This window comes from Achroia grisella, unplaced genomic scaffold (assembly GCF_030625045.1).
Source record: "Achroia grisella isolate CSIRO2021 unplaced genomic scaffold, CSIRO_AGI_Agris_v1 utg1064, whole genome shotgun sequence".
Taxonomy (NCBI): Eukaryota; Metazoa; Arthropoda; class Insecta; order Lepidoptera; family Pyralidae; genus Achroia; species Achroia grisella.
This window is the reverse complement of record NW_026712568.1, coordinates 764,502-780,332: the sequence shown is the minus strand read 5'-3', so window position 1 is coordinate 780,332 and position 15,831 is coordinate 764,502. Positions and strand designations below refer to the sequence as shown.

Below are 15,831 nucleotides of genomic sequence, written 5' to 3'. Positions count from 1 at the left end.
AATATAAATGAACATAAAAAAAATTGCCTTAAAAAAGTTAGTAAATTCATAATGTTCCAAAATGAAATGTTACTTATAAAATTAATTTTACTCATATTTTTTAATCTTATTTTCCCTGAATTTATAAAGTATGCCTGTAATAGTTCTGGGAATTTTAACAATATATAATATATTACTAAAAAAATAATTCATATCATTATCTCAATCTGATTACACGTCTTTTAAACATTTTATGCGCATCTGTATAGAAAATTTCGACAGAATGCACATTTTATTGAGCAATCAATATACACATAAGTTTATTACTTAAATTTAAGAATAGACATAATAAAGGCGGCATGATACATAGTGGAATAGTTTGCGAGGCGATCTATCCATAGATATGCACATACAGATAAACCTAGCCACACCTAATACAACTACAAGTTATTAGAAGTGGCTTATTATGGCATATGTTGATGGTGGCTTGAATGCGGCGGATGCTGCGGATGCTGTGGATGAAGCGGATTTTGCTGCGGATATGGTGCTGAAGGCCGAGCAGGGTCTATATCATATCCTATTTGCGCCGGTTGACTTTGCATCACATCCGCAGTCACATAAGGATTTTGACCCTGAAATTAAAATACTAGTGTTAGCTTCAATTTATAAATTTAGAGCAATCATTTGACTAATTTGTAGGTATATATATACCCTATGTGTGAAACAAGAACGCTTTCTTTCTAGAAAAGAGAATGGAAGCGTTCTTCTTTCTGTTCTGAAAATACCACTCAACGCGTCATTAGGTTAATAAACCGTAATATAATAACCCAAGCTCTCTATATTGGGTAGAAAATTGTCTTTTTTTAATATGCTATTTTTAACTGAGCAGCTTTAATATTCAAATTAATGGCATTTCCGACTTAAAAAGAAAAAAAATCAACATAGCATTGTAACACCTATTAAAAAACAATTATTCTAATAACTTTTTCCTTTAACTTTTTCCTTCTATGAGTGTACTGGAACGCGAAACCACGATTATTATAGAAAATCTATGTACATGTGTATATTTCCCAATAGGCCTCACAAAGTAGCCAAAAATAATATAAAAAACAGGTATCAAAATAATACAAAATTTATAAAAGGAATGGAGGACAAGCTGCGACGAGCTGCAAACGAGTATATTGTAGCGAACGGTAATTAATGTATATGCAATGTAATGAATTTAACTGGAATGAAATTACTCTTAAATGAAATCAAAACATCTGTTTAATCTGATTTACTGAGCAAAGCCTTTTACTCACTAAACGATTACTTGAATGACGAGCGTGCATGACAATAGTTGTTCATGCACGGGATTTTCTATTAATTTTACACATAGACATACAATACTATATAAGTAAATAATATAAATTTAAAAAAAAAAGGACAATCAATTAAGTTTCTTGCCAGTTATTCTTATTTGATTATAGGTATACTTAGGTATACCTACTTAACTGGACGGTAAGGAAAACAATTATAATACAAATAAAATACGCTCATATCAGCTGAAATGTCCTACATGAATAAATCATTTTTAATTTACTTACGCTCATAACAGGTTGCAGCATTCCTAATCTTGCTAACAGCAACTGTTCCTTAACCTGTCTCAATTCCTCCTGTTGCTGCACGATCATTTGCTGCAGTTCCTCATGCTTCCGCTGCAACTAAATTAATTAATTAAAACTATTCATGAAAATGGCTGTCTGTATAAAAGACGCCAAGAATATTTGGTATTTGGCCTATTCGGCTACTTATTAAATATTCGGTATTCGGCCGAATGTTGCATACCATTCCAACCAACGCCTAATTATAATGACAGTGAAATAGTATTATGTGAACCAGCAAAACGGATTCTGCTGTAAATAGCCTTGTTTAAAATTAAAATCGGGAGATATCCAATGCGCAGTAAAACTTAAGAAAGTTTGGTTATTGTGCTGACATGTCCACATATAATATGTCAGGAATACTGATGTTACTCATGTAATCATAAACAATACCTGTCGTAACAATATTCAGTGCTTCGGTCGAGATAGGCTCTCTCTCGTCCTTAGAATATACAGTACTCGGCAGAAACACTATTTGTGGCATATTTACTTTGTTTGCGTTATTTTTTAATAATAGATTCACGTGTTTTCCACATAATCAAATAGACATAAATTACAAATCAACGATGGGATCGGTGGTCTAGCGGTTTGACCACTTTAGTTGCGATGGTCGCGGGTTCAATTTCTCACAGGGCACAAATATTTTATACATATTCATGAGTATGTTTGGTTATTTGTATTGGTCTATTTGTGTTTTCTATATATTTATGTACCTGTATGTATTTCTTTGTTACCAAATATAACACAAGTTCTGCTTATTTAAGGACTAGATAGGGTATAGATTAAAGGGTAAAAAAAACAATTATGTATTACTTTTATTTATCAAGAAAACCTACCTGCATCTGTGCTTGATCTTGTGATACAAGGACTGGTAAGGGTGGAAGAGACAAGGGCAGTACTCCAGGTACGCTGAAGCTGCTCACATATGGGGCTGGATCCAAATACTGTGCGCCAATTCCATGTTGAGGTACCAAGGCGGGCTCGGAAGTCTTATGTATCTGCATAAACATAACCAATATTTAATGTTGGACTAGAAAATTGTGTAAATACCTATTAGTAAATGAGATGATATGGAACCGCTGTTCGCGTTAGCTCCCTAACAATTATGACTACCCCATCGCATATGTTAATCACGAATTTATACAGAACACTTATTAAATACTTTAAATAAAAGTTCAATACCAAAAATATATACAAATTAAAATAATAATAAATAATTCATATAAAATTAAAATATTTTTGAAACAATATATACAAAAATATTATTTGACCAGACACAGAATACCTTTCGGTGCTTTCAATTATCTTATCACTCGCATATAAGCAATGTGAAAAGAAATTTTGCTTTTAGGATTAACATTTTCTAGGCTTAATGATATTCTTCAGCATGTTTCGGTTATGCCAGGTATCTGCAAAAGCAAAACCATACGCCACAGATGAATGAATATGTAAAGGCTTTTTTTCTTTGTGAATGATGTCTGTGCCTTTGGGTATGAAATCCCAACCTCGCGGGAGCTGTTGTTCCTTTGCGAGGACCTGGACTCTCCAGAAAGCGACGCGGTGTCGGAGCCGGCGTTGTAGCGCGTGTGCGAGTTGCGTGCCCACGAAGTCCCCGCCGTTGCCGCAGTGCCGGTGGTTGCTACGGTGCCCGTTGTGCTGCCCGCAGACGCTGATTTCACCGACGCCGGCTGTACCCAAAATTAAATATATGCAAATAGTTTATGGTCCACCTATTTCTTTTATATTTTACGTGCTTATACTGCACACTTTGGCAAACTACTTCAATTCAGATAAACTGGCAAAAAACTGAACCAGAAACAAGAAATCGATTGTTTACAGAGAAGGGACATAGATAATTTGTTTTCTAAAAAGAAGATATACTGATAAATACAGATATATCACAATAAATAGCCTTCTATAATACCATTTATTAAATTGAAGGAAGAATTCCATTTCCACTCTTTTTGTATCTACATATTTAAAAGTTTCTTGATAGTGTTTTGGCAAAATCATAAATACAGTATGTAGTATTATATATCTATATACAACACTAATTAGGAAAATATAACACATATATCTACACATGTCATTGTCCTTCAAGGGTTAGGGAGACCGGGGCTACAATTAACAGAGGCAAGTATTAACAAGCTAATTTCTCTAAAACTATACATACTAAACATACAACGCCTGCTTCAAGTCGTCGCCTAGATCACGCCACGTGACTCGGGATTGGTCAGTTGTGCATCGCGCGTTGTGCGACTGAGCTCTGTATTGGACCACTTTATTACGCAAATAACGAACATTTTTAACTTTACAATTTTTTGATTTATGCTCACAATATGTGGCATAATATTATGTTTTTTTGTTTTCCTAGCAGTATATTTCATACTTAATAATGCCATATAGCTCAATTGACAAGATTTTTATAAAATATTTTTATTATGTTATTTAAAACCAAAAATGTACCCTTGGGGCTAAAATTAACAAATCGGCGGGGTAAGTATAAACGTATTAATATATACCGATATATCCGACTGTGTACCTATGTTTTAATTTCTTTTTTCTTACATTTTATTACAGAATGAGAACATACAAACGTAAAACTACTCGAGGAACCAAATCCTTAGAGGTCTATGAGTTGGCTGCGAAAGAAGTTATGGAAAAAGGTAAAAATTATAGAGATGTAGCCAAAGAATTCCAGCTCTACCACGTTTCTGTCTTCAACTTTGTCAAAAAAAAAAGAAAGCGGGTGCACTAGCAGTAATGGGTTACAAGAAAACCCGCCTTGTCTTTAATGCTGAACAAGAAGCAAATATAGCAGAGTATTTGTTAAAGTGTGCTAATATTTATTTCGGATTACTGCCCGCAGATGTAAAGAAATTAGCATATCAATGTGCTAAGTTTTATAATGTTGAGAGGGTACCAGATTCCTGGAAAGTTAATGAGATGGCGGGTAATGACTGGTTTACTAATTTTATGAAGAGAAATCCCAGGTTAGCGATACGAAGCCCTGAGGCCACCAGTTTAAGTAGAGCTACTTCATTCAATAGAACCAACTTGAAAAACTTTTTTGACAAATACAGAAACATATTGGAAAGATTTCTCAGGTGGTGATTGGATTCAATGTATCTCTTGTAAAGACTGGGCCCAAACTAAGTGCATTAAAGGTGATATCACATCATTCACTTGCCTGAATTGTATTTCGGACGATGATGAATATGAATAGATAATTTGTATGCTCAATATTCTTAATCGTTAATATTTTATAAGTATTTGCTGATTTAATAAACGTACTGATTTTTGCGATGTTGTGTCTTGTGTAAAGATAATACTTATCTCAAAGACTGTTAGATATATATATATATAACTTAAGGTAAAATGTGCCATTTTCTATGTCATCTGTGATATCTTAAATAAGTTATTTGCCTAATTGTTTAACTTTTAGCATAAAAGCGATTAAGGCTGATTAAAGTTAATAAAAGTGACAAAATATTGTTGATTATTATAAGTTTTTGTTCATGTTTAAATATTCTGTAATTTGTAATGTCAATTCATATGACAAAACGTTAATACTTACCTCAGAGCTGTTAATTCTAGCCCCAAACACGGTGTAAGATTTAACATGCGACTTGTTTAAGAAAAAAAAAATCTATTTAAGGCATCATTTATTTTATGTTTGATTTAAGTTAAAAATATGATACCTGAATAGTTACAGCACATGTGACCTAAAGATCAGATCTAAACGTTGGAAAATTTCGGAGGTACAATGAAAAATGCAATTTTTGTTAATTGTGGCCCTGGTCTCCCTATTCATATTAAGAAATTTTAATGAAGAATAAATGTATAGGTGAATTACATCAAAATAGTGAAATAATATCATACCTGCGACACATGGTAGTTATTGAAGGCATCACTGGCCTCCGACATGTATGAAGGTGACATGGTCACCATGGTGTCTTCCGATGGAGTGTCGTTTACGGCACCGCGGTTTGTATCCACTTCACACAATGCGTCTGCTTCCACTCCATCTTGTTTTGCATTTTTAACTATATCTGAATAACTGTAACAAAATTTTGTAATTGACTATTAAGTGTATTGTAAATTTTCATAAAACAATATTGACAGAAGGATTATCCTAGGTTGAATTTGCAATGATAAGCAGACGGGTGCGGTGTTAATGACATACGCCTGCTGGATGATGATAGCGATATAGGATGAAAATGAAGTCGGTCCATTAAGGGAATTTACCAGGAATTAATCACAATGATTTCTTGATTGAATCAGACGGAAGCCCTCTACAGGCAGAAGCGAGGTTTAACTTCAGACGTTTACGGTGTTAACGATATTTGCTAGCTGGGCCGGTGGATGATGATAGGAATATAGGATGAGGATGAAGTCGGCCGATATAGCGAATTCATCATGAATCAAAATGATTTCTAATCGAAGACCCTCTACTGGCAGAAGCGAGGTTAAACTTTACACTTATCCTGTAATAATAAAATAAAAATAAATACCTAATGACGCGGTGAGTGCAAACCACAAACTCTGGTTTGGAGTTCCACTGATGATATGTGATGTAGAATCGTGTCTGTAACCAGATCCACTGCTGTCCCTTTGTCAAGAACCGATAATAGCATGACGTCAGTTCACCTTTCTGCATCACTATATAAAAACATAAAAAAATACTAAATAAGTCAATATTTATATTGTGGATTGTTTTACATTATAATGTATCATAAATATGGAAACTCTGTTCTACCATATATAAATACTAGTCGAGAATCTTTTGTCTTCTCCTGTTATAGAACAGATACAATTATAAAAAATATACTTATATCTCGCACATTATTTTATTATACAACACTTATTACGTTTTTTACATTAACGTGAAGATATTTAATAAATAAATATATAATATTCGATAATATCATAGTACAATATTCGACAAGGTCCCTGCAACTAGGATTAAGACCAATCAGTCATAGACAGTAAAGGTTCTATACCTTTTTGCTTTCAAAAGGAACATTAATAAATACTTACATGCTTCGTGACAAGTAACGACTTTTTCTAGATCATCGAAATGATAATAATCGTAACCGGATGTGCCCAATACTTCAAAAGGCAAGTAACCTATAATAGGCGGCGCGCGATGATCTAGGAAAAGAAATTTCCACTCCAGACTATGCCGCGATGTAAATTCGCTATGATTTGAATCAACCAGAGACACGTCACGTATCAATTGAGGTGTATACAGGCGCCCAGTACACATGAAGAGCAATCTACGGAATAAAAGATCAATTGTAACATTACAACTCCTTTAAGGGTAAATAATTATTAATGATAAGACAACAATATATACTGTTGGTTGGTATCAAAACCTGTAACATAATAGAATCGGGACGCAGCAAAATAACTGCCGCTAGGATTCGCCGGCCCCAAGGTAGAATATTGCTGCTGGTCGACAAATTTATTAGTATAAGTACACGACACATAAACATAAAAATACTAACTGGCCGGTCTAGCATCTTATGTATCTAATACGTCGTATCTAAAAGATATAATACAAAACTATTTCATTGATTACTAGTTTTACATACATTTATGGTAATATGCTTCACATCGGTAGGTACACAACAATAATTGTCCTCACTACTGTAATCCAAGATAGGACAATCGTAGGAATTGTTAAAATTGTAGAGCAATTGTAACATTTCCATCTCTATTAACTGTAGATTGTAGTTTGGCGAGTGTTTTAAAAATTTTGTTATTACGAGCATTACATGATTAGGCCCCAGAGATTTAGTTTTATCTGAAACTATCTATTTTTCAGGGTCTAGTATTACACAAGGCTACAGTCTCGCCACTTGCACTCCTACGCTCATTGCGTATTAACCTATTTTTATACGATTACAAATGTACAATTATTTATTATTTAGATATGACATATAAAAAATATTTTCATAAAATATACCTACCGTGATTCGTGATCTTGATGATACGCCGACATATTATCATCGCTGTCTACTTGTTCCATATTTGTACCTGGAAAAAAAAAAACAAACAATTATTATCGTGTTTAAGTCCTAAAATTGGAAATCATTAATCGTAATCAGATTAGTTTTTCTAATATACTATGTCCTAATTTGACCGCAGTAGAACTTGTACAAAAGCGTCTGCTTAGGAAGGTACCTCTACATCGACTACCGCTAACACTGATGTATATAACAGTAACCTGATTTGACGCCAGTATTATAATCATATTATTATTAATTGTTAATATTATAAAGAGGAAAAGTTTGGAAATCCTTATCAAAATAAATTACCTCATGTTAACGACTGCTTCAATAGCTGTATATAACTTTTTGAATTATTAAATTCAGACATTCCATTCAAAAGATATAAAGTATTTAACAATGTAAGTATTAGAAATAAACCCACTCAGTTAGCTATAAACCAAATACGATCTAGAGGCGTCACTGGAGTATGGGAGTAGCAGTAGTAGTAGCAAGATAATACAAACACTGCTATCGCCATCTTAGCGATAGCAGTCGCATCGTCAGGAATTGCATGCAACTCTCTTAAACGATGGAAAAATTGCTCATTCTACTTTTAAACTACCGCTGCTATCCGTAAATCTTGAGCAACAGTCTACATTTTATATCCAGAAAATAGGGTCTTTGATAAATTATTACAAGACGCCTCATTATGTGGGATGAATGCACCATGAGCCATAGAGGCTTTGGATAGAACCTTAAAAGATCTTAGAATCCGTACTGCTCTCATGGGTGGGATTACTTTTGTATTTGCTGGAGATTTCTGACAGACTCTGCCTGTCATTAACATCGTCTCCCTTATGGACTTTAATTGAATGTTTAAAATTACGGACGAATATGCGAGCTCATCTTCATGGAATCACAGATAGTGATTTTCCACAACAACTGCTCAAACTTGGGGAAGGAATTTTTCCCATTCCAAATTAAAAAGAAATTGTGATATCTTTCTGGATGAGTCCCTAGGTCAAATCATTCATAATTTAGAAATTTTAATAGTAGCTGCATACCCTGACATCGAGAATTTGCACGAAAAAAGGCTTTCATTAAGACTTAGTTATCTAAGAATAATACTGTCAATGAAATAATCTGATTATTCAAAAAATTCCTGGACAAATAAAAAAATCCAAATCAATCAAGACCGTGACTACTATCGATGACGAATTATTACTAAACGCTTCTGGACTGCTACTATACGATTTGACGTCAATAATCGGAATTTCTCAAAAGCATGATCCAACCATGATTTTGAGAAATTTTAGCCCATTGAACATGTGCATTGTGCAATGGGACGAGGCTACTTACTAAGAAATTTAAGGGCAAATAAGGGCTACGGCAACTAGCTCATATACCAAGAATACCGATGATCCCAACTGATCTGCCAATACCATTTAAACAGTTTCAATTTCTGGTTAAAATATCTTCTAAGTAATAGACCTATGTATGTTTTGATCTTAAAAAACTACGCAGATTTTGATTCGTTTTTTTTTAAAAGATAGCATAGATAGAGTGACTCAGGAGGAAGGTTCAGGATATATATCGTCCCACTACTGAACACGGATATTTAATTTAAACGGGCGCGCGATAATCTATATATTCTATGTCCACGCGGGTGAAGCCGCGGCCGAATAGCTAGTTAATAATATGATTGTTAGGAGAAAGAACTAGAAGGCTGTAGTTCCATAAGTCGCTGGTTCAAGTCCGATTTGAAAAGCCGAAAGGATACGCAACGATACGTTATTATTAGGTCAAATCTATTTAAACAGTTTATACATACTTAATAACAGTCCATCATGTTGTAAATAAAATTGTTTATTTTGCGAGGAATGTGATGAGCACAGTGGTTATAGAATGGGTACATATAGTTCCACACAATCCGTCTTTCTTTCATAATCGATGTATGTAGAAATGTTTAAGTTTTTATCTAGAATCTACGCTACTTCAACATTAAACAGAGGCGAAATCACTTCTTTTTTTTTTTTATATCACAATTTGAGCGCGTTTGACCGCAATCTCACCTGATGTTAAGTGATGATGTGGTCTACTTTTGCGTCAGGAGAGAATAATAATCAGACTTTAAAATCTAATCTTTAAACTGTGCTAATATTGGTAATCTTTGTAATAGAGACACCCTTATTTTCTAAACCGAACCATCAAAAGAGGATTATCAATGGTATTATTGTGGGATTGAGTATGGGATTTTTGTGGTTGTAAAATATTAAAACAAATAACCTCGAGTGTTCTTCACTCCATTTTACTTTATTAGTTAAGACAAAATATATACTTACGAAAATGCCCAATGAACTGTACAAGTTCATAGGTGGTCTCATCTCGAAAATCTAAAGAGCCTCTTCTCAGATGACATTGAAATCTTATTTCATTTTCTGTAAGACACCACAACACGTATTATTTATTAAACCAATAGGATTTTTAGGCTAAAAAGATTGATAGTATAATATAAGAACGTATTAGGATTAATATCATCTTTAGTATGGTGATTAGTTTCGCAAGCTTTAATTACGCATGACTATATATGCTACCTATGCCGTAAAATCACATAGTTCTATCAAAATCAGTTAAGTATACGTAGACGTAGTACATATGACATATGGTAGGTATGTAGAGTAACACCATACCTCCTCCACATAATTGACATCCCATTTATTCAACTCATCGAAGAACGCGCAGCACATTATCATGGATAAATATAGATTACTAAAATCCGATACTTTATGCTATCATATATGTACTTTTTCATATGGATGTTGCGTTTTACAAAACATAATGTATTTATTTAATAGATTTTTTTAAATTAACAATTACACAAATAAAGAAATCTACGCAAATCTTAGTAAATTGTTGTATTATAGAAATAACTGGCGAGTATCTTCAAAACGCTAGCCGAATTAGAATATATATTAAACAATTAGCATGGCATCTTTATAATTGTGTAATATTATTGTTTCTGTACAACAAATGGTGTATGTACTATTATGGTGAGCAGCCTGCGCAGTCCATAAACGCTTGCAATAATAGTGACTTCACTCGCGCTCTGAAAACAGGTCTTTATTCACAGTATCAAAAAATATATTTATTCTTTAAATAATTAACAATCTCACATTAATCGAAAACACAGAAAACAAGCAGATTGCTTAATGGTAGGGTCAATAAATTAAATAGTTACGCAAGCAGACAACATTGTAGAAGTGTACAATATAAACATTACCATTGTATACCAATTGTAATTATCTAATGTTTACATTGTACATAAATAAAGGATGCAAAAGAAACAATACGTGCAAGATTTTCTACTTCATTTTATCTTCATACAATAATATATATACATATATATATATATATTATTGTATGAAGATATTCTATAAAGTTTGAAGATAAAATGAAATATAATATAAATAAGATATAAAACAAAAGAATACAAATGATACATCAACGCACAGCCAAACTGTAGCCTTACATACAATCGACCAAGCATAAATTAATAAGGTTTGCAAAAAAATAAGGAATAAGAATATACATAGTCACAAACAAAATTAATAAATTACCTTTCATAAAACATTGGAATAAGAAAATTGCTATACAGTTATTTACAGTTTAAAGAATATTAATTAGAACTTATATGCTGGTTATTTTAAAAAACATCTTATTCACTCTATATATGTTGTATCCCATAATGTATATATAAATATATAAATGATAGAATATAATACAATATTTCTGCCTCATAGTAGAGATAAAAATATATAAATAAATAGAATTCTTCTTCTTTAAAATATAAAGAATAGTTTTTTTTACATATTAGAACTTTGTAATCATACCTTTAGAGGTAGACTGCACTGAGTCCACTGTTGACACGCCAGGATTTTGTAGGAGACTATACAAGCTTGGACGATCATGTTCAAAAGCCAGATCAAAAATACTTTGATTAACCAGCATAGCCTATAAAGACAACAAAAATGACTTAATAAAACATTATTTTATTTATGAAGAAGTAAAATTATTAAATCCTGCTTCTACATATATTTATATACATATTTACAATATACACACCGGATTATGGCCCAAAAGTGATGAAATGCTTTCTGACACGTAATAAATTCTACCGTTTGCAGAAAAAACCATCACAAATCCTTCAAGTGCTTCTAATATCAGATATGTGAACTCTTCATTTGACAGAAAAGTTGGTTTCCAATCTTCATGTACGTCATGAGCTCTTGACCTAACTGTTATTTCTGTAACAAAAAATAGGATTCAATAACAACCAATATATATTTTTTTTGTTCTTTAAGATTTAAATAAATTACCATTATGATTCCGCAGAAAAGATATTGTAGCTTTTAAGACTGTCGATTTGTCCATTTTCTTATTATTTGTGGAGACCATAGTGCTCAATTCATTAACCAACATATTGAACTGGTCTCTTCTCTTTTTCTCACTTAAATTTCGTGTTCTCCTGAAATATAAAAAAATATAAACATCATACCCACTTTAAAAAAACACATTAAATTCTTGTACAGTAGTTTCAGAGCCATTTGCCACTTCTGCATGACTAGGATTGATTGATTGACCAGCCATATTCTAAATATCACAAATCGAAGACACATTATATAAAATAACTTCATAATAGGATAATATTTAATGAAATATTCTTTTTTTAATAGTACCTAGCTATTTAAAAGAAAAAATAGATACATTGTATTCTAATACCATAAAAATTGCAATTTGAAATACTAGTTAATGTAGATAAATTTTATGTTATGGAAACTTCATATAAAACATTTAAACTAAGCACCTAAAATAAATAATACAACAAATTAGTACTACAGCACTACCCCACTACATCTGGTAACATTAATTGAAATTATGACATTTTCATGTCTATTTAAGTATAAAGTCTCTGAGATTAAAAAACAAAATATAGATTGCCAGTTACTGGTACAAAAATCTATTAATAGTTTTCAACAAATAAATATTGATTAGATTTTAAGCATTAATTGTTACTAGTATATTTTAAAAATAATTTTGTTTTAATTATTATAATCTTATACATTAAAAATGTAGAAAACATAATATGTCTTAACTAATAATTTCTTAAAAATAAATTCTTATTCTTAAACTTACTAGTACCATAATTAATGTTATTTTGTTTACAATGAAGAGTCACTACAGGAACACACAGTATTTCTGTGTTTTCTAACAACATGTATTAGTTATATTATTTATTGGAGAATAGAGGTTGGTATTTGTATAAAAAAAAGTAGGTAATATAAGGAAGCAAAAAGTCTTGCAAAATATGTTTTACAAAATAACTTTTTGTCAGGGAAATAGATATGTACAATGTTACTCTTTCTGTACACTCTTTCAAACGAATGTGGTAATGAAAAAAATAAGGTAGGTTCATTACAGAGAAAGTTACTTTCATGGATGATTGTTAATGTATTTGTAATTGGAGTAAACTACTAATTCCTAATCCAGAGCTATCAATGTGTTTTTTTCTGTATATCATAGTTTCTCTATGGAATGTAGATCCATTCTATGTAACTTGTAACAATGGAAACACACTCCCTTGTCCCTTCCCATTGTATTCCATGAATCTCTATTCATTTTATAATACATAAAGGGTTTATTCAATTGGTGTTAGTTCTTACTATATTATAATTTTTTGTTAACAATTATTAAGCAATTTCTTTGTGAGAACATAATAAAAATAACAAATATAAATATTGTTTCATGTTCCAATTCTTATTTTTTTTTCTGATAAGATTATAAGGAAGTTTTATTTTTATTATTATATTAGCTGTTACTAACAAGTGTATCTATTTGTTTACATAAAAGACATCATATCACCTTTTTTAATATAAATGTATCATCCTGTTATACTTTTTATGATGCATTCAACTGTTTAGTTACAAAAAAGTAAGAAACGGACTCAAGTGTATATTTATTTTTTTTATCAAGATAATATTTGTAGATAGTTTCATTTTTTTTATTTCATTCAAGAATATACCGTCCAATGACCTTGTTGTAAGCATATTTGACAGTGTGTGAAATTGTTTTGCCTCGCCTTCAGGTTATTGTGTCTTCTCTCCTATCTCCGCACAATACATAGGTACATACATCAAAGATGACTGTACCTACCAGTAACTTAGTAGGTAGGTTAGTTTGAGACTAGATGGAGCTGATTTGTATGTCCAATATAAATTTATTTTATTTGTGAATATAATTAACAAAATTTTCATGTATATCTAATAAAATGTGAAATATAATCTCAATCATCTAAGAATTACAAATTATTAATAGAATTGTGCATGTACATTAATGTAAAACATAACTAAAAAAATACAAAGTAAGATTTACATGTGAATAAGTATCTACACTAGGCATGACAGCCTACCTTTTAGAGTCATCTTTATCATCTCCAGCATTGTCTTCGTCCATGGTGACGAAGATAGTTTCGTTTATATTTGAAACAAAATACTTCACTACGAACAATCACCGATTACCCAAATTACAGAGTAAATCTTAATATTTTTCCAATAGTGTGTAGCGACGGGGATTACTAAAATAAACACAGCACGGTAATTCTCAAATCGATTCTTAATCAATTATGAACAAAATTCCCACCCCTGTTAACAAATTCATGGGAAAGCGAAAATCTCAAGAGTAACAAACTAACCAACCCCATTCTATGACGACTCCGCACGGTACCAATTGTTTTTCAGCTCACTGGCACGAAGAACTATTAGTATATCTTATTTACGAATGTTCAAACTAGCAAAAAAGAGAACTATGCAAGAGACGCTACTAATCAATTTTTTGTACAAGAATCTATAGGACAAATATGGATACTATGTCGTCGCCAATGTAGCCAACACAAATATCGATAAAATTAAAAAAAAAAAAATAAACCAGAAAATGAAATGTAAATAAATTTCTTTTTATGAAGACAGCATTGTATTAATACTAATTTCAATTTTAATTTTTAACAATGTCTCAATAGATGAAGGATTTAATCTATATAGTACTATAGAGAGAAAAGAGTAATAAAATTGTAAAAATAGTTAGAAGTTATTACGTAGTTTGACTATTAAGTTGATATTTTGTATTTACAAAACATTAAGTGGGTAATCTTGTCATATTTGAAAATTTAAAGATAATATTTTATAAAAAAAAGTTCATGATAACCTAATTATAAGAACAATATTATGTTCATAAGAACAATATTATTTTAAGACAACAACGTTCAAATGTCGTTGTTTATTATGACAGCAGAATAAGCACAAATATGTCTGTATAACAATGATTCTTTAGTCGTAATCTAATTTAAAAAATATACATACAGTGTTACCATATTAGACCTTTGGAAGTCAATGTAGCCTTTTTTATAGGTTTACTTTTATACTTCTTATATAGCTTAAAGTCCCAAACATAAATGCGATAATACAATAAATAATAGATGCTCTCTTCATTTTACAAATATGGAACCCGAAAAATATTTTTTCTTTTACTCTCATTTCGTGATTTTTATAATACCTCAATTTATTAATCGTATCTATTATAATAATATGCATAATGTGGGATAATACTATATATATTATGTATTTATAACAAAACGTAAACTGGGGCTAAATATTAACGATAAGTAGAATTATTGTTGCTTGATTGACATTAAAAAATCCAATGTACAATATATTCTTTTTATTTTAAAAATATTAACTAAGGTACCAATATCAACATATCTATGTTGTTCAATTTATTAAAGATGAGCAATTTCCTCTCTGTGCAAAACTTATAAAATACTTAAGATAGGTGATGTCAAGAAGTCTAGTGAAAGAAAGGTGTGGTTCCGAGATTAGGTTAATGAGAAATATCCACAAAAATGCAGACAGATTTTGCCTCGTTTTACTATTTTATAATATGTAAATACGAACAAAATACATAATATAGATAAACAAGATAGACACTAGTATCTACATAAGTATTTCATTTTGAATATTTTTTGTATGGAACTGTGACCTTTGAAAATCATAGCATAATCTTTCAGAGCATAATGCACAGCATTTCAGAGCATAATCTTTGTTTATTGTCTATTTGATATAATTTTATCATTTAGTCTGAAATTTTGACATTGAGTTGGCAAC

At 31.3% G+C, this 15,831-nt stretch overlaps 1 protein-coding gene across 1 annotated transcript; it reads right to left on the bottom strand.

The window, feature by feature from the left end:
- Positions 1 to 441: 441 nt before the first annotated feature.
- Positions 442 to 14,187, bottom strand: LOC131841357 (circadian locomoter output cycles protein kaput). The gene is made up of 13 exons (XM_059189679.1): positions 14,085 to 14,187; positions 11,995 to 12,143; positions 11,741 to 11,922; positions 11,509 to 11,629; positions 9,961 to 10,056; positions 7,598 to 7,664; positions 6,663 to 6,901; positions 6,137 to 6,284; positions 5,505 to 5,682; positions 3,128 to 3,310; positions 2,459 to 2,620; positions 1,566 to 1,682; positions 442 to 611 (listed from the first exon to the last, which is right to left on the bottom strand). Exons 1-13 carry the CDS (start codon positions 14,126 to 14,128, stop codon positions 444 to 446), a joined length of 1,854 nt encoding a protein of 617 aa, XP_059045662.1. The 5' UTR covers positions 14,129 to 14,187; the 3' UTR covers positions 442 to 443.
- Positions 14,188 to 15,831: the final 1,644 nt, after the last annotated feature.

Bases quoted from the DNA above. Each gene is read 5' to 3' on its own strand.
- LOC131841357 (XM_059189679.1), bottom strand. From the start codon at position 14,128: ATGGACGAAGACAATGCTGGAGATGATAAAGATGACTCTAAAAG. The intron at 11,630-11,740 runs GTGTGTATATTG...TTGTCTTTATAG, and splicing joins CACTTTTGGGCCATAATCCG to GCTATGCTGGTTAATCAAAG. The intron at 6,285-6,662 runs GTAAGTATTTAT...GTTTTTATATAG, and splicing joins CGTTACTTGTCACGAAGCAT to TGATGCAGAAAGGTGAACTG.